The sequence below is a fragment of the Phyllobates terribilis genome, unplaced genomic scaffold (genome assembly GCF_046119375.1).
Source record: "Phyllobates terribilis strain yellow unplaced genomic scaffold, ASM4611937v1 Scaffold_10__3_contigs__length_209671492, whole genome shotgun sequence".
Lineage (NCBI taxonomy): Eukaryota > Metazoa > Chordata > Amphibia > Anura > Dendrobatidae > Phyllobates > Phyllobates terribilis.
Window position 1 is genome coordinate 165292922 of NW_027362770.1, and position 19171 is coordinate 165312092.

At 39.4% G+C, this 19171-nt stretch overlaps 1 protein-coding gene across 2 annotated transcripts in view; it reads left to right on the forward strand.

Annotated features, from left to right (window-relative positions):
* The first annotated feature begins 785 nt into the window (after positions 1-785).
* The window catches only part of FBLN1 (fibulin 1), a 79392-nt gene continuing 61006 nt past the window's right edge, over positions 786-19171 (forward strand). For both annotated transcript variants that reach the window (XM_073650066.1, XM_073650067.1), the window contains exon 1: positions 786-936. In XM_073650066.1, the coding sequence (XP_073506167.1) occupies positions 789-936 (148 nt within the window). In that variant the 5' untranslated portion in view covers positions 786-788. The remainder of the gene's footprint in view (positions 937-19171) is intronic.

The following is a 19171-nucleotide window of genomic DNA, read 5'->3' on the forward strand; positions in this document are numbered from 1 at the left end:
ATAGATATGGGAAGGAAAGAAACAAAGATGGATGGACATTGAAAGAAAGATAGATAGATGCCAGTATTATTTTGTTACTGTGATAATATTTAGCTGTTATATTGCATTATTATTTTAGTTACTGCATAGTGGTATTATTTTGTCACGGTATTAATATTTCGCCAGTGACAGCTGGTATCGTGTTCACTGTCTGACGATATTATTGTATCATAGCATTACTATTTTACTGTATAGTGATTTTATTCTATCATGTAACGGTGGTAATATTTGGTTCTGGTATTGCGGTATTTTTTTTTTGCTGTTTAATGTTATTATTCTATCTCAACATGGTGATAAGATTTGGTTACAGAAAGCTGGTATTATGTGGTCACTGGATGGCGGTATTATTTCACAGCACAATTATTTTATTACTTGCCTCTTATGGATGTATCTGTGACTCTGAGATAGAGTTAAATAATTTGGGGGTAGTACTGTGGCCCGGTTGTTCTCCATGTGGTGCTAATTACCAGCTAAGGGTGGTTTGGAGATTTTTGCAGTGCCCACAGGTTATGGATGAGAAAACCAATGCAAGCTGATGTGCTCTGGTCTAGTGTCGGTGGATGGTTTGCTTTCCGTCTCACCAGTTAATAGTTGTAGATTGTAGGAAACATACCTTAACGCTTTAGAGCTATTTTGCAGTGATTTTAGCATTGTGTATCTTTCTGTCCCCCTCCTCAGACCCCTCCTGAGTGTTTGCAGGGAAGAGGATTTGGGAGAGGAGGGCAGCCCTCTCTCCTGCTGCTTTCGGGATGTCCCTGCCTCCTCTCTTTTCCTCCTGCTCCTCCTACAGTGAGCTCAGACTGATCCCAATTCCAGGTCTCTTTCCCCTGTATTTCAGAATGAGTCTTCCAGAAATGATGCTGCTACTGAGTCTTCTCCCCTTTCTGCTTTACAGAGGTGAGTCCACAGTGGGGGGTAGTAAACGTGCCCACAGCGGGACCCTAAAGTTGCCTCTTGGGCATTTTATTATTTGTGAACTTGGAAATAATCCTTATAAATTCCTTGGAGCAGCAGGAGGTCTCCATTGTCCTTGTGCATTAAATAGGAATTTGCTACCTTTTGTGGATTTTTTTTTACCTATCGGATTTGAGTTGTTTTTTTTTTGGAAGGTTGAACTATTTTCGCATTTTTTTTGGCAAATTTATGGCAAGTAATAGCAGCTAAATTACATCAGGTAGTATCTAAGCCACGTGACCTGGGACTCTCACCACTAAAGTGGTGGAACGCATCAAGGGGGTGTATTTGGAAAACGGCTCTTCCCCAAGAGCTTGCCATCTAAATATTAAGAGTTGTATTTATTACCTTTCGTGATAGGCTAGGCAAATAAAGTTACTTGAGTGTTACGAAGATGGGAACTTTTTTTTGCCTCCAAAATCTTACCGTGGTAATTGTAGAGATGTAGCAGAGCTGATGTGGCCATTCGGCACAACTCAACGACACAATGTCTTGCATCTATTGCATCTATCACTACACACTAACTCTAAGAAGTTAACAAATTCAGCTCTGCTACATCCATATGCCTCTCTTTGCCAGAGCAGAATAGTGTGCGTTTCGAGGGTATCGTCATCATCATCGTTCATGTATACAGGAATTTCTTGGCTTCCGATGGCCATGTGATGGTCTGTTGGGTATGGCTGCATGGCTGCATATATATATATATATATATATATATATACATATATATCTGTCAGTACAATGTTTATACATCCAGATGTAGTAGAGCTTAGTTTGCTATTGTACAGTTTGAGCTGTCCTATGTAAAATCATATTCTCCATATGTCTGGATGATATACTCTATACAAGTATAGGGACTGATGCCGGTGCGTTGTGTGCACCATGGTGCAGAATATTGGCACTATCATCATAGTCCAGTCTATTATTACTGTATTATCTGTTGATTTCCACTATTGTGGGGTATGCACGGGGTATCATCCTTCATCCAGCTAAATATATGGGCATATACTATGGCAAAAACCATTAAAGAGGGTCCCGAACTTTAGATATTTCACACTGAGGATAGGGGACAGTCTTCCTTTTTCTTAGGGGCAAAGATAAGGGGACCTACTTGGCCTATAGTCCCTCTGCAATATTTTAGCACATGGTAGAAGGGGGCTTAGTCGTATATTTTGCATTGAAGCCCAGGACAAACGTGCCGATTTTGGCAGGACAGGATGACTATCTCATGTGTACTGGGGCCTCCCGATGCTCCCCTGACGCATGTTTTTAGGGGGAAGAAGCATTGAACATATTTTGTCCTCAAGGGCAAACATGTCTCTATCCCCCCTCTCCCCATTAAAACACATGTACGTTATGCCAAACAGAGTGTGCGTGTGTAAGGGTGAATGAGCCTTGATAGATATATGGGAAGGCATTGGTAGCTTGGTGAAGGACACACGGAAAGATGGCCATACAGAAGACGACTTATCGGGCATTTTTGGGATTTTCCAGGAATACGTTTTTTATTCCTATTGGCTTGTGCCGAGTAAAAATTATATACATTATACCCCAGGATGTGGTCAACAACAAACCTCGGGATATAAGACTTGGTGTTGAGGAACCTTATGATGGTCACTCACCAGGTTCTTATCGAATATTTAGCTTCTTACTTTGCTTCTTAGCAAATACTAAGAAGACTAAGTCATCAATTTCAGATCAGTGGTGGTCCAACACCAGGTCCCATGACTGCTGTAAGTAGATAGTGTACGAAACTGGGACACCAACAGTCCGTACACTACAGCAGCCCAGTCCTGGACTTCCCCTTTAAGATGCTCATACATCATCAAGCTCATACATCATGTTGGCTGAAAGCTTATCCCTCCCGACCCTCCATACATGAGCACGCTGGGTTTGACTAGGAATACATGTGGTTTCAATGGGGAAGAGGAAATAAGCCTTACCTACTGTGGGAACAAAAAATTGTGCATGCTTAAATTCAACATGTCCCATCCTTCTTTTCCCTTGTCGGGGCAGAGTCTGGAGGCCACCATACACATAAAATGGTTGTTGATAATATCTTTGCATTTGGACGACTTTGCTGTTATGTGTATGGGGTCTTACAGCTGCCCCCGAGTATTAGAAGATCCTATTAGCCAAAATTGTACATGTCTTGTTAGATTTTCATCGGCTCAACCTCTTGATAAGAGAATAGGGAATGTCTGGTCTTCAAATATAAATAAAACTTAGACTCCAAGTTTGGAGGGCAGATATCCTTTGTCCATGGCTACCTTTACATTGGCCATACAGCTTAGGTAACCGACTCCCCCTATTTTGGCAGGATCAGCTGACTTATGTGTTTGGGATTAACGTGACTCCCCCTCCAATGTCTGAGGATGTTTGAAGGGCAGATATCAGGCATCTTCCAACATATTTGAAAATCCCTATGTGCCTTATTGGCAGTGATCTAATCTGTTGTATAGCTCCATTATTCTCCAGTCTTTGTGCCGTTCATGACCATCTTGAGATAATAATTGATTGAGTTTCTTCTTCTGACCAAAAAAGAGGTAACATCTCTGGCGAATTATATGGGGCACCTTGTCAACCTGGTTCTTCACCAATAATAGGTTGACTTAGATGGACTCAACACTAAAGATGAGCAATTCGACTTGTCCAACATCCAGTCTAGTTCTTTGCAGACGCTGGCCTTTACTCCTGCCCCCAGGATGACATCAGTGACCTGGTAAGAGTTAGTGGCTACCACGATGCCTAGCCATAGATACTGGTTCCATAAGTGAAGGGCCGGACCAGGGCAGCGCAACTTCGAATTGCTCATCTCTAGTGGTGAGTCCATCTAAGTCAACCTAGTCTGAATGAACCATTCTATTTGACGTAGTGGGTTCGTCTAAGTCAAGCTAGTCTTGGTGGAGAACCAGGTTGATAAGGTGCTCAATGTAATTCCCAAGAAAAGGTCAGCTCCTACTTTCTGTGTCAGTCAATTTTTAACTTAAGATGGCCATGGACAGCCCAGAGATTAGAGAATAAGGGAACCATACATAGGGTTGGATCACTTTTGATAAGGATCATAGGCATTGCAGAAGGGATAAGTCTGACGATTTTGTAATTGGCCAAATCATAGGGGACTAAAGAAATAGGGTGTAATTGTCTGCAATTCCTGTAAATTAATTACCCTGGTCAATATAATAGTCTTCTCATTAATTATTGACAAGGACCTGTGTTTCTAATATCAGTAGTCATCTGTTTATTACTAAGGCTGGTGGCAAAGGTGGTGATTGGACAACCCTACTTGAGGCGGTGGTCTCTTGTAAGTCAATGTAGTCTTGGTGACTAACCACTTTGACAAGGTGTCAAATGTAAATCCTGATAAATGAAGGTCAGTTGCTCCTTTTTTCGCGAAAGATGAAGGAACTTAGTAAATTTTTACCTCAGGATGGTCATGGATGACCTAAAGATTGGAGAATAATGGAACTTTACGTGGGATTGGAACACTTCTAATCTTTTGATAAGGATTATAGGGATTTTCAAAGAGATCAAGGAGATGAAATTTAAGGAGGTGAACTTTAATTAAATCGTAGCCATACTTCTAGAAGAGTTGTTTTTTGATTAAGTAATAATAGACCAGATCACAAGTAAGGCTGACAAAGATGACATATAGTTGGCTCCAAAAATTAGATGTAATTGTCAGCAATTCCCAGATATTTATTACCCTAGTAATCTTGTTTGTAATTATCGACGTGTGTTTTTTTTTTTTATGAGTAATCATCTGTTTACTACGGAGAGTTTTCAGGCTGGTGGCAAAGGTGGTGTTTGCACAATTTTACTTGAGGTGATGGGTTTTTCTAAGTCAACCTACTCTTAGAAGAGAACCAGGTTGACAAGATGGCCATAAGTGAAGGCCAGCTACCTATTTTTGGGTCAAATTAAGGAACTCATTAAATTTTCTTCTGAGGATGGTCATGGACAACCCAAAGATTGAGGAATAATGTAACAATACATGGGGTTGGATCACTTTTGATAAGGATAATAGCGATTTTCAAGGAGATTAAGCAGAAAAAAATAGTATAGATGGACCACAACCAAATCTTTGTCATACTTCTAGAAGAGTTGGTTTTGACCAACTATTACTAGATCAGATTATAGCTGAGACTGACAGAGATGACGTTTAAGTGGCACCAAAAATTAGGTATAATTGTCAGCACTTCCTGGACATTTATTGCCCTGGGCAAACAAATAGCCATGTCTTTTTTAGAAATCTTTTGTTTACTATGTAGGGTTGTCAGACTGGTGGCAAAGGTGGTCGTTTGGACAACTCTAGTTGAGGTACTGAGTAGCAATTTAATTTGCGATGTCCTGGTCCAGCATCCAGCCCATTCCTCCCATCATCTCTTGAGAATTACACTGGACACTTTGTCAACCTGGTTCTACACCCAGAATAGGTTGACTTAGAAGAACCCACCACCTCAACAAGAATGGTTGAAACGCCCACCTTTGCCATCAGCCTGACAACTGTCCGTACTTAACAGAAGACTACTAATAAAAGGATCACTCGTCCTAGTCGATAATTAAAGACAAAATTATTTGTTTAACCGGGGCAATAAACGTCCAGGAATTGCCAACAATTATGACCAATTTTTTGGAGACACCTATACGTCATCTCTGTCGGCCTCATCTGTCATCTAGTCAACTACTGGTTCATCAAAACTCCAAACCTTCTGGAAGTATGGCTAAGATATAATTAAGGTTCATCTTGAATATTTTCTTCTCCTTGATGGCAATCTTCCCACTTAATTACAATTAGTCACTGGCTATTCAGGGGATCTTGTGATGAATATCTCCTGCTGACTACCTTATAGAGCTGAGGCCATCAATGCCAAAATAGGGTGTTTGTCTAAGGGGGGAAATTAAAGGCAGGTTTAAGTGTCTGTTGACATCCTGTTCTTACATCAAAGACCCTTAGAAGATCATGTAAAAAAAAAAAAAAAGTGAGGAACACTGGACAGCTCGGTGGGTCACATTTCTCAAGTCCCTCTGGCACCAAAAGACTTCATCAAAAAGTTACAGAGTAACTTGACTTATCTTCAAAGAAAGTCAGATTTTCGGGAGGAGTGAGGCCTTCAGGTAGTGATTACACACCGGCTTCCTATAGCGTTTATTACAATTTTATCCTCTCGGCTGTCATCATCTTTGATTAGATCCATAAGATGAGGCCCCGGGGTGGCTCCCAGCAAGAGTTTGATGTCTCCTACTGTATTATTAAGATGATTGGGTTCCTGTAGGACTGCGTGATACAGTAGACTACCGGGACTATGACAGCAGGGACGGCATTGTGCCCTTCAATATTCTGGGGCACTGTGGCTGGCACTGTTGTGCAGGCACCATGTCACTTCCTTGGCAGCACTGAGGCTGTTACTATTATGGAGGTGTAACGGGAATAAGTTTGGGGGCTTTATTGGGAGGGACATGCTGCCTTTCCTTGTAGCACGGAGAGGTGAGGTGGAGGAGGGGGGTCAGAAGAAGCAGAAGGAAGACCAGTACCCTGGGAGAGATAGATACATGGAGATAGATAATAGATAGATAATAGATAGATAATAGATAATAGATAGATAATAGATAGATAATAGATAGATAATAGATAGATGATAGATAGATAATAGATAGATAATAGATAATAGATAGATAATAGATAATAGATAATAGATAGATAATAGATAGATAATAGATAGATAATAGATAGATGATAGATAGATGATAGATAGATAATAGATAGATAATAGATAATAGATAGATAATAGATAATAGATAATAGATAATAGATAGATAATAGATAGATAATAGATAGATGATAGATAGATAATAGATAGATAATAGATAGATAATAGATAATAGATAGATAATAGATAGATAATAGATAGATAATAGATAATAGATAGATAATAGATATATGATAGATAATAGATAGATAATAGATAGATAGATGATAGATAATAGATGATAGATAATAGATAGATGATAGATAATAGATAGATAATAGATAGATAATAGATAGATAATAGATAAATGATAGATAGATGATCGATAATAGATAGATAATAGATAGATGATAGATAATAGATAGATAATGGATAGATAATAGATGATAGATAATAGATAATAGATAGATAGATAGATAATAGATAGATAATAGATAGATAAATGATAGATAGATAATAGATAGATAATAGATAGTAGATAATAGATAGATAGATAATAGATAGTTAATAGATAATAGATGCTAGATAATAGATAGATAATAGATAGATGATAGATAATAGATAGATAATAGATAGATGATAGATAATAGATAGATGATAGATAATCGATAATAGATAGATAATAGATAGATGATAGATAATAGATAGATGATAGATAATAGATAATAGATAGATAATAGATAGATGATAGATAATAGATAATAGATAGATAGATAATAGATGATAGATAGATAATAGATAGATAGATAATAGATAATAGATAGATAATAGATAGATGATAGATAATAGATAGATAATAGATAGATGATAGATAGATAATATATAGATAATAGATAGATAATAGATAGATAATAGATGATAGATAGATAGATAGATAATAGATAGATACTAGATAGATAATAGATAGATGATAGATAATAGATAATAGATAGATGATAGATAATAGATAGATGATAGATAATGGATAGATAATAGATAGATGATAGAAAGATGATAGATAATAGATAGATGATAGATAGATAATAGATAGATGATAGATAATAGATAGATGATAGATAATGGATAGATGATAGATAGATGATAGAAAGATGATAGATAATAGATAGATAATAGATAATAGATAGATAATAGATAGATGATAGACAGATGATAGATAATAGATAGATGATAGATAGATAATAGATAGATGATAGATAATAGATAGATAATAGATAGATAATAGATGATAGATAATAGATGATAGATAGATGATAGATAATAGATAGATAATAGATAGATGATAGATAGATGATAGATAATAGATAGATGATAGAAAGATAATAGATAGATAATAGATAGATGATAGATAGATAATAGATAGATAATAGATAGATGATAGATAATAGATAGATAATAGATAGATGATAGATAATACATAGATAATGGATAGATAATAGATGATAGATAATAGATAATTGATAGATAATAGATAGATAATAGATAGATGATAGATAGATAATAGATAGATGATAGATAGATAATAGATAGATAATAGATAGATAATAGATAATAGATAGATAATAGATAGATAGATAATAGATAGATAATAGATAGATGATAGATAATAGATGATAGATAATAGATAGATGATAGATAATCGATAATAGATAGATAATAGATAGATGATAGATAATAGATAGATGATAGATAGATAATAGATAGATGATAGATAATAGATAGATAATAGATAGATAATAGATAGATGATAGATAGATGATAGATAATAGATAATAGATAGATGATAGATGATAGATAATAGATAGATGATAGATAGATAATAGATAGATGATAGATAGATAGATAATAGATAATATATAGATAATAGATAGATAGATAATAGATAGATAGATAATAGATAGATAATAGATAGATAATAGATGATAGATAGATGATAGATAGATAATCGATAGATGATAGATAAATTGATATAAAGATATGAGATAGATACAGATAAAATAAAAATAACCGTAGGACTTTTCATGCAGAGTTGTTTGCTCTGGTATACAGATCCAAACAATGGGGTCAGCGCTCCAGAATCAGATGGCTGAGAAAACGGATTATAATCAGCCCAGGGGATGTTTCAGAACCTTTCTCCAGCGTTCTACATTCTTTTTAGGGTTTGCTCACGCTTGTGTAGAAATAATCGGTCCCATTTTATCGGATTGCACTCTTCCAATTAATACTCTAGTGTGAACGAGCCCTAATGCTGGAGAAAGTCTCTGCTGTTTTGTGCCCAAACGTGGCATGGGCTGATTATAATCTGTTTTCTCAGCCATCTGATTCTGGCGCGCTGCCCCCATCTTTTGGACACTGATTAGGTGGATCGTACATTGAGTGTCCCCGTTCTGCTCTGGAGTTGGGGGATGACAGAAGTCCAAATGAGCGCAATTCAAGTAAACTGGATAGAACTGCAATACCCAACACAGCCTGCACTCTAGGGTGGCGCTGTTTCATGTCATTCATTTTCTGGGTAACAGAAATAGAGCGAGCGCCGCTTATCTCCGGGATCACATTAGGGATAATAGTTAAGAAAGTGTTTTCTGTTGGGTGTGACCAATGGCGGCTTCTAGAAACCTGTGCAGAACTACAACCCCCACTTCTCACTGCTGAGAGTTTGCACTTTATATCCAGTCTCCTCTGAATCCAGGCTAAAAAATGTAACCTGCGCCGATACATTGTAACAAACTATCAGTTACAGAGATTTCTGCTGTTGATCAGAGGATTTTCCACACTGGATGCAACTGGAGCAAACCCTCAGCTGTGAAGAGTATTATTATAGTTTAGGTTTTTCAGGAGGGTTTCTGGATGGAGGGTGGAGTGTTCATTCGGCCAGATGTGAGATTTTTATTCCAGATCTTCACGTACGACTTCCAAGAACCTGACAAGATGAGATAATCTGACATCAGCTCCCACCATGTAGGTGACATCCAGAGGTCAGGGTCCGACAACGCATTCACCGAGGAGCAAAACTCACCAGATTTCAGATTATATTATCATTTCCATCTGTGTCTCTCCACAGGTGTTATCAGTCATTGTACAGGAGGGGGAGGAGGTGAGCTGTGATATCATCTATTGTGAATGGGGGATCCTGTGTTATCTGCTGTATATAGAGGTGTTATCAGTCATTGTACAGGAGGAGGAGGAGGTGAGCTGTGACATCACCTATTGTGAATGGGGATCCTGTGTTATCTGCTGTATATAGAGGTGTTATCAGTCATTGTACAGGAGGAGGAGGAGGTGAGCTGTGATATCTATTATGAATGGTGGATCCTGTGTTATCTACTGTATATAGAGGTGTTATCAGTCATTGTACAGGAAGGGGAGGAGATGAGCTGTGACATCACCTATTGTGAATGGTGGATCCTGTGTTATCTTCTGTATATAGAGGTGTTATCAGTCATTGTACAGGAGGAGGAGGAGGTGAGCTGTGATATCACCTATTGTGAATGATGGATCCTGTGTTATCTACTGTATATAGAGGTGTTATCAATCATTGTACAGGAGGAGGAGGAGGTGAGCTGTGATATCACCTATTGTGAATGGTGGATCCTGTGTTATCTACTGTATATAGAGGTGTTATCAGTCATTGTACAGGAGGAGGAGGAGGTGTGCTGTGACATCACCTATTGTGAATGGTGGATCCTGTATTATCTACTGTATATAGAGGTGTTATCATTGTACAGGAGGAGGAGGAGGTGAGCTGTGACATCACCTATTGTGAATGGTGCATCCTGTGTTATCTACTGTATATAGAGGTATTATCAGTCATACAGGAGGAGGGGGAGGTGAGCTGTGATATCTATTGTGAATGGTGGATCCTGTGTTATCTACTGTATATAGAGGTGTTATCAGTCATTGTACAGGAGGAGGTGAGCTGTGATACCACCTATTATGAATGGTGGATCCTGTGTTATCTACTGTATATAGAGGTATCAGTCATTGTACAGGAGGAGGAGGAGGAGGTGAGCTGTGACATCACCTATTGTGAATGGTGGATCCTGTGTTATCTACTGTATATAGAGGTGTTATCAGTCATTGTACAGGAGGGGGAGGAGGTGAGCTGTGACATCACCTATTGTGAATGGTGGATCCTGTGTTATCTACTGTATATAGAGGTGTTATCAGTCAATGTACAGGAGAAGGAGGAGGAGGTGAGCTGTGATATCACCTATTGTGAATGGTGGATCCTGTGTTATCTACTGTATATAGAGGTATCAGTCATTGTACAGGAGGAGGTGAGCTGTGACATCACCTATTGTGAATGGTGGATCCTGTGTTATCTACTGTATATAGAGGTATCAGTCATTGTACAGGAGGAGGTGAGCTGTGTAAAATATATTTGACATAAAAACCTAATTTAACCAATATCGCATTTTCTGATGATGATTCCCCTCTATCAGCCAGAGCTTATATTCTTTCTGCAGAGTAATTGTATAGCTGATGTCCACATCATTTTTAATATGGAGGTGTCTTACTATGACTCCTCAGCTCTCCATGGAAGTCAGTACTAGGGATATTTTGCAAAAGTTTCCTTGTTCAGTGAATCCTAGTTTATAGAGGGAGGTCGTCAGTTCACGAACCTCTTCTACTGGCTCAAGTGAAGAGTGGTCACAAAGGACGTCTCTCTCTCTCTGGAGGACCTGTTCTGTCCTACATTATACAGACAACTATTGATTTCAATGGAAATTGTGTAATGCCTCTTTTCTCCTGCGGAGGCGCTGCAGGGAACTTAAATCGGCAAGTTTCACAACAGATTGTAGCTGTTTGCTGTGATTCCAGTAGGGGGGCAATTTGTTATCAATTTATAGTAGAAGGAACCTTCTAAAAAGTCAGGAATGTTCCAAGGGGAACCATTAGTAGATAAGCTATAAGTCTTATCTCTGATCGAAAAACCCAGGGGTTGGTTGTCTGTTTTGGGGTACGTTCACACTGAGTCTTTTTGCTGAGTGTTTGGACTGGAAACTGAGCAGAAATTACAAGGTTTTGAGGAACATTTGGAGAGTTTCTGCCCTTAGGGTTCTTCTTCAGACATAGCTACTTCTTCACCCACCTGAAAAAGCGCTAAAAAGTATGAAACCATGCACAGAAATATAAAACCAACTTGCTGTTCACATGTTCAGTTTTTCTTAGCTTCTTTTAACCACTTTATGTTTGGGAAGACACCAAGCAGCTAAAAGAAGGGACTTGGCCTTTCTTCTTCTTTGTTCTATTCACTAGCTTATTCAATGAAAGTTAAAAAAAAAGGACCGAAATGACGCAAAAAAAAAAAAGAATGTTTTCCTCCTGAAAAACTTGCCGGGTTCACCCATTTTTTAAGAGTTTTTGGAGCAGAAACTGAGTGTAAACTCTCCATAGTTTCCTCAAAGACTCAAAACTACTCAAAAAATCTGGAGCTTTGGCTGTCTGGTTATGTTCCACAAGGAATCCGCCTGAAAAAGTGTCCATAAAATGAACACAATGCACAGCAATGTCCAATCAACATTGCTGTGCACATGTTCCATCTTATAGAACGTCTTTCAAAATGCTTCAGGGTTCAGAATTCTTGGAGAACGTAAAAGAAGTGACATGCTCATTCTTAGAGCGGATGCCACTCTGTAGCCGCTGGAAAATTTCCTGAAGCGGCTTCGCCTGGGAAAACTTGCAAACTACGCGCCTAAAAAATGTCGTGTGTCTAAGGGGGAGTTTTTCGAGGAGTTTTTGGAACATAAACTTAGCGGAACTCTCCAAATCTCAAAACTTCTTAAAAACTTTTGAGCTTCCGCTCAGTTTCTGAGAGGAACAATGAGACTGTCACTTCTTTAAACCGTTCCAAGAGTTTTGAAGAAGTGATGTAAGATGCAACGTGGGCACAGCAATGTTACTTTATGGGACACTTTTCGATACTTTTTCACTCGGATTATGGGCAGAATCCACTGGAGAAAGACATTGTGTGCAAATACCCCAATGTTATCTGCACACAGAGTCTTTTTTGTCACACTTTTCGGAGCAAAATCTCCAAGGTTTTGAGGAGTTTTGAATTGTTAAGAAGAATTCAAAGAGTTTCTGCTCCAAAACCTCCTAAAAAAACTCAATGTGCAGATAACAAAGTAACAAAAGTTTTTGCATTGCTGTGCATTTCGCTCACTTTTTTTGCTGCAGTCCAATCAAAAGGCTGCAAAAAAAAAACTTTTCTAAAGAGAAAAAAAACTTTTCCAAAGAAAAAGAAAACTTTTCCAAAACTTTTCAAAGTTTTCATATGAAGAAGGGAAGGAGGACGGAGATTGTGAGGAGAGATGAGGCGCCAAATTAAGACCAGAAATGCTCATCGGACCTGGCGGCACCATATGGGGGGGATTATAAAAAAGTATTTTTTGGGGTCCGCAGAGGGGGTTGAGGACTTATATACAGGTTCCTAGACTGTAAAAGTGGCATTCAAGGTGGTGACCTTTAAAATTAGTTTTTCTAAAGTTTGAAAGTCCCTTTTAGAAATATCAATCTGCTTTATCTCTTGTTCTGAAGATCCAGGTTTTGGGCAAGTTTTCTTTCTGCTCCGTAAAACCCTTTTTTAGTCTTTGATCACATATTTCAAAACAACCACTTGTCCTAAACGGTCAGCCATTACTCCAGATTAGATGACGGGGGAGGGGTTAGCGGCTTTGAAGCCAAAGTGAATGACAAGGACACAAAATCCTTTGAACACTTGTTTCTAAGAGAGAACTTAAAGTAAATGTCTGACAATCTTAAAAGACGTCCTATCCGGAGACTGAGGTTTCCTTCAGAATCAGCCTTATGACAGAACGGTAGTGTATGGTTTATCTAAAATCCTTCAAAAAAGCTTAGAAAACTCATTTTCTGATATACTTGTAGTATTTGGGGGGGGGTCGTTTTTTCAGGATTCTTACCAAAATGAAGACCTTAAGGAGTGTCTCTTAGTCTGGAGGACCCATCCTGTCCTGATTCACACATCCAACCAATCTTTATGAATAGGCATGATGTAATGCTTAGTTTCTCCAGCGGTGGCGCTACAGCAGAACTGAATACTTACTGCCAGGTCTGCCCAGGATTTACAGCTGATCGCAGGGGGTGACATTGTCGTCAGCTTATTATCAGGAGACAAGTCGTGATGGTCTGAAGCGGAAATGCACTTTAGTCAAGACTTTACTTTACATAAAAGTTGCCCAAACTTACCACTTTCAATGGGACCTGCTGCCTGTGTAATTTGTACGGATCAGACATTACATATTTCTACAGATTCCAGAGCTGCACTCACTATTCTGCTGGTGCAGTCACTGTGTACATACATTACATTACTGATCCTGAGTTACATCCTGTATTATACTCCAGAGCTGCGCTCACTATTCTGCTGGTGCAGTCACTGTGTACATACATTACATTACTGATCCTGAGTTACATCCTGTATTATACTCCAGAGCTGCACTCACTATTCTGCTGGTGCAGTCACTGTGTACATACATTACATTACTGATCCTGAGTTACGTCCTGTATTATACCCCAGAGCTGCACTCACTATTCTGCTGGTAGAGTCACTGTGTACATACATTACATTACTGATCCTGAGTTACGTCCTTTATTATACCACAGAGCTGCACTCACTATTCTGCTGGTGCAGTCACTGTGTACATACATTACATTACTGATCCTGAGTTACATCCAGTATTATACTCCAGAGCTGCACTCACTATTCTGCTGGTGCAGTCAATGTGTACATACATTACATTGCTGATCCTGAGTTACATCCTGTATTATACTCCAGAGCTGCACTCACTATTCTGCTGGTGCAGTCACTGTGTACATACATTACATTACTGATCCTGAATTACCCCCTGTATTATACTCCAGAGCAGCACTCACTATTCTGCTGGTGCAGTCACTGTGTACATACATTACATTACTGATCCTGAGTTACATACTGTATTATACTCCAGAGCTGCACTCACTATTCTGCTGGTGCAGTCACTGTGTACATACATTACATTACTGATCCTGTACTGATCCTGAGTTAACTCTTGTATTATACTCCAGAGCTGCACTCACTATTCTGCTGGTGCAGTGACTGTGTACATACATTACATTACTGATCCTGAGTTACCTCCTGTATTATACTCCAGAGCTGCACTCACTATTCTGCTGGTGCAGTCACTGTGTACATACATTACATTACTGATCCTGTACTGATCCTGAGTTACCTCCTGTATTATACTCCAGAGCTGCACTCACTATTCTGCTGGTGCAGTCACTGTGTACATACATTACATTACTGATCCTGTACTGATCCTGAGTTACCTCCTGTATTATACTCCAGAGCAGCACTCACTATTCTGCTGGTGCAGTCACTGTGTACATACATTACATTACTGATCCTGTACTGATCCTGAGTTACCTCCTGTATTATACTCTAGAGCTGCACTCACTATTCTGCTGGTGCAGTCACTGTGTACATACATTACATTACTGATCCTGAGTTACATCCTGTATTATACTCCAGAGCTGCACTCACTATTCTGCTGGTGCAGTCACTGTGTACATACATTACATTACTGGTCCTGAGTTACCTCCTGTATTATACTCCAGAGCTGCACTCACTATTCTGCTGGTGCAGTCACTGTGTACATACATTACATTACTGATCCTGAGTTACATCCTGTATTATACTCCAGAGCTGCACTCACTATTCTGCTGGTGCAGTCACTGTGTACATACATTACATTACTGATCCTGAGTTACCTCCTGTATTATACTCCAGAGCTGCACTCACTATTCTGCTGGTGGAGTCACTGTGTACATACATTACATTACTGATCCTGAGTTACATCCTGTATTATACTCCAGAGCTGCACTCACTATTCTGCTGGTGCAGTCACTGTGTACATACATTACATTACTGATCCTGTACTGATCCTGAGTTACATCCTGTATTATACTCCAGAGCTGCACTCACTATTCTGCTGGTGCAGTCACTGTGTACATACATTACATTACTGATCCTGAGTCACATCCTGTATTATACTCCAGAGCTGCACTCACTATTCTGCTGGTGCAGTCACTGTGTACATACATTACATTACTGATCCTGAGTTACATCCTGTATTATACTCCAGAGCTGCACTCACTATTCTGCTGGTGCAGTCGCTGTGTACATACATTACATTCCTGACCCTGAGTTACATCCAGCATTATACTCCAGAGCTGCACTCACTATTCTGCTGGTGCAGTCACTGTGTACATACATTACATTACTGATCCTGAGTTACATCCTGTATTATACTCCAGAGCTGCACTCACTATTCTGCTGGTGCAGTCGCTGTGTACATACATTACATTCCTGACCCTGAGTTACATCCAGTATTATACTCCAGAGCTGCACTCACTATTCTGCTGGTGCAGTCACTGTGTACATACATTACATTACTGATCCTGAGTTACATCCAGTATTATACTCCAGAGCTGCACTCACTATTCTGCTGGTGCAGTCACTGTGTACATACATTACATTACTGATCCTGAGTTACATCCAGTATTATACTCCAGAGCTGCACTCACTATTCTGCTGGTGCAGTCACTGTGTACATACATTACATTACTGATCCTGAGTTACATCCTGTATTATACTCCAGAGCTGCACTCACTATTCTGCTGGTGCAGTCACTGTGTACATACATTACATTACTGATCCTGAGTTACATCCAGTATTATACTCCAGAGCTACACTCACTATTCTGCTGGTGCAGTCACTGTGTACATACATTACATTACTGATCCTGTACTGACCCTGAGTTACATCCTGTATTATACTCCAGAGCTGCACTCACTATTCTGCTTGTGCAGTCACTGTGTATATACATTACATTACTGATCCTGAGTTACATCCTGTATTATACCCCAGAGCTGCACTCACTATTCTGCTGGTGCAGTCACTGTGTACATACATTACATTACTGATCCTGAGTTACATCCTGTATTATACTCCAGAGCTGCACTCACTATTCTGCTGGTGCAGTCACTGTGTACATACATTACATTACTGATCCTGAGTCACATCCTGTATTATACTCCACAGCTGCACTCACTATTCTGCTGGTGCAGTCGCTGTGTACATACATTACATTACTGACCCTGAGTTACATCCAGTATTATACTCCAGAGCTGCACTCACTATTCTGCTGGTGCAGTCACTGTGTACATACATTACATTACTGATCCTGAGTTACATCCAGTATTATACTCCAGAGCTGCACTCACTATTCTGCTGGTGCAGTCACTGTGTACATACATTACATTACTGATCCTGAGTTACATCCAGTATTATACTCCAGAGCTACACTCACTATTCTGCTGGTGCAGTCACTGTGTACATACATTACATTACTGATCCTGAGTTACATCCTGTATTATACTCCAGAGCTGCACTCACTATTCTGCTGGTGCAGTCACTGTGTACATACATTACGTTACTGATCCTGTACTGATCCTGAGTTACATCCTGTATTATACTCCAGAGCTGCACTCACTATTCTGCTTGTGCAGTCGCTGTGTACATACATTACATTACTGATCCTGAGTTACATCCTATATTATACTCCAGAGCTGCACTCACTATTCTGCTGGTGCGGTCACTGTGTACATACATTACATTACTGATCCTGAGTTACATCCTGTATTATACTCCAGAGCTGCACTCACTATTCTGCTGGTGCAGTCACTGTGTACATACATTACTGATCCTGAGTTACATCCTGTATTATACTCCAGAGCTGCACTCACTATTCTGCTGGTGCAGTCACTGTGTACATACATTACTGATCCTGAGTTACATCCTGTATTATACTCCAGAGCTGCACTCACTATTCTGCTGGTGCAGTCACTGTGTACATACATTACTGATCCTGAGTTACATCCTGTATTATACTCCAGAGCTGCACTCACTATTCTGCTGTGCAGTCACTGTGTACATACATTACTGATCCTGAGTTACATCCTGTATTATACTCCAGAGCTGCACTCACTATTCTGCTGGTGCAGTCACTGTGTACATACATTACATTACTGATCCTGTACTGATCCTGAGTTACATCCTGTATTATACTCCAGAGCTGCACTCACTATTCTGCTGGTGCAGTCACTGTGTACATACATTACTGATCCTGAGTTACATCCTGTATTATACTCCAGAGCTGCACTCACTATTCTGCTGTGCAGTCACTGTGTACATACATTACATTACTGATCCTGAGTTACCTCCTGTATTATACTCCAGAGCTGCACTCACTATTCTGCTGGTGCAGTCACTGTGTACATACATTACATTACTGATCCTGAGTTACATCCTGTATTATACTCCAGAGCTGCACTCACTATTCTGCTGGTGCAGTCACTGTGTACATACATTACATTACTGATCCTGAGTTACATCCTGTATTATACTCCAGAGCTGCACTCACTATTCTGCTGGTGCAGTCACTGTCTACATACATTACATTACTGATCCTGAGTTACCTCCTGTATTATACTCCAGAGCTGCACTCACTATTCTGCTGTGCAGTCACTGTGTACATACATTACATTACTGATCCTGAGTTACATCCTGTATTATACCCCAGAGCTGCACTCACTATTCTGCTGGTGCAGTCACTGTGTACATACATTACATTACTAATCCTGAGTTACATCCTGTATTATATTCCAGAGCTGCACTCACTATTCTGCTGGTACAGTCACTGTGTACATACATTACATTACTGATCCTGAGTTACCTCCTGTATTATACTCCAGAGCTGCACTCACTATTCTGCTGGTGCAGTCACTGTGTACATACATTACATTACTGATCCTGAGTTACATCCTGTATTATACTCCAGAGCTGCACTCACTATTCTGCTGGTGCAGTCACTGTGTACATACATTACATTACTGATCCTGAGTTACATCCTGTATTATACTCCAGAGCTGCACTCACTATTCTGCTGGTAGAGTCACTGTGTACATACATTACATTACTGATCCTGAGTTACGTCCTTTATTATACCACAGAGCTGCACTCACTATTCTGCTGGTGCAGTCACTGTGTACATACATTACATTACTGATCCCGAGTTACATCCTGTATTATACTCCAGAGCTGCACTCACTATTCTGCTGGTGCAGTCACTGTGTACATACATTACATTACTGATCCTGAGTTACATCCTGTATTATACTCCAGAGCTGCAATCACTATCCAGTTCTATGTTGACCTTAAAGGAACAGAGTTAAAGGGGTCAAATAAAACAAACCACCCCGGTTCAGCCCTTCTTCATTCCCAGTCTTCCTGCTTAGCTTTACTTTCCTTCTATGGTAGATAAACCACTATCTATGGTTCCTCTTGGATATGCCCCAAACCTCTCCACATAATC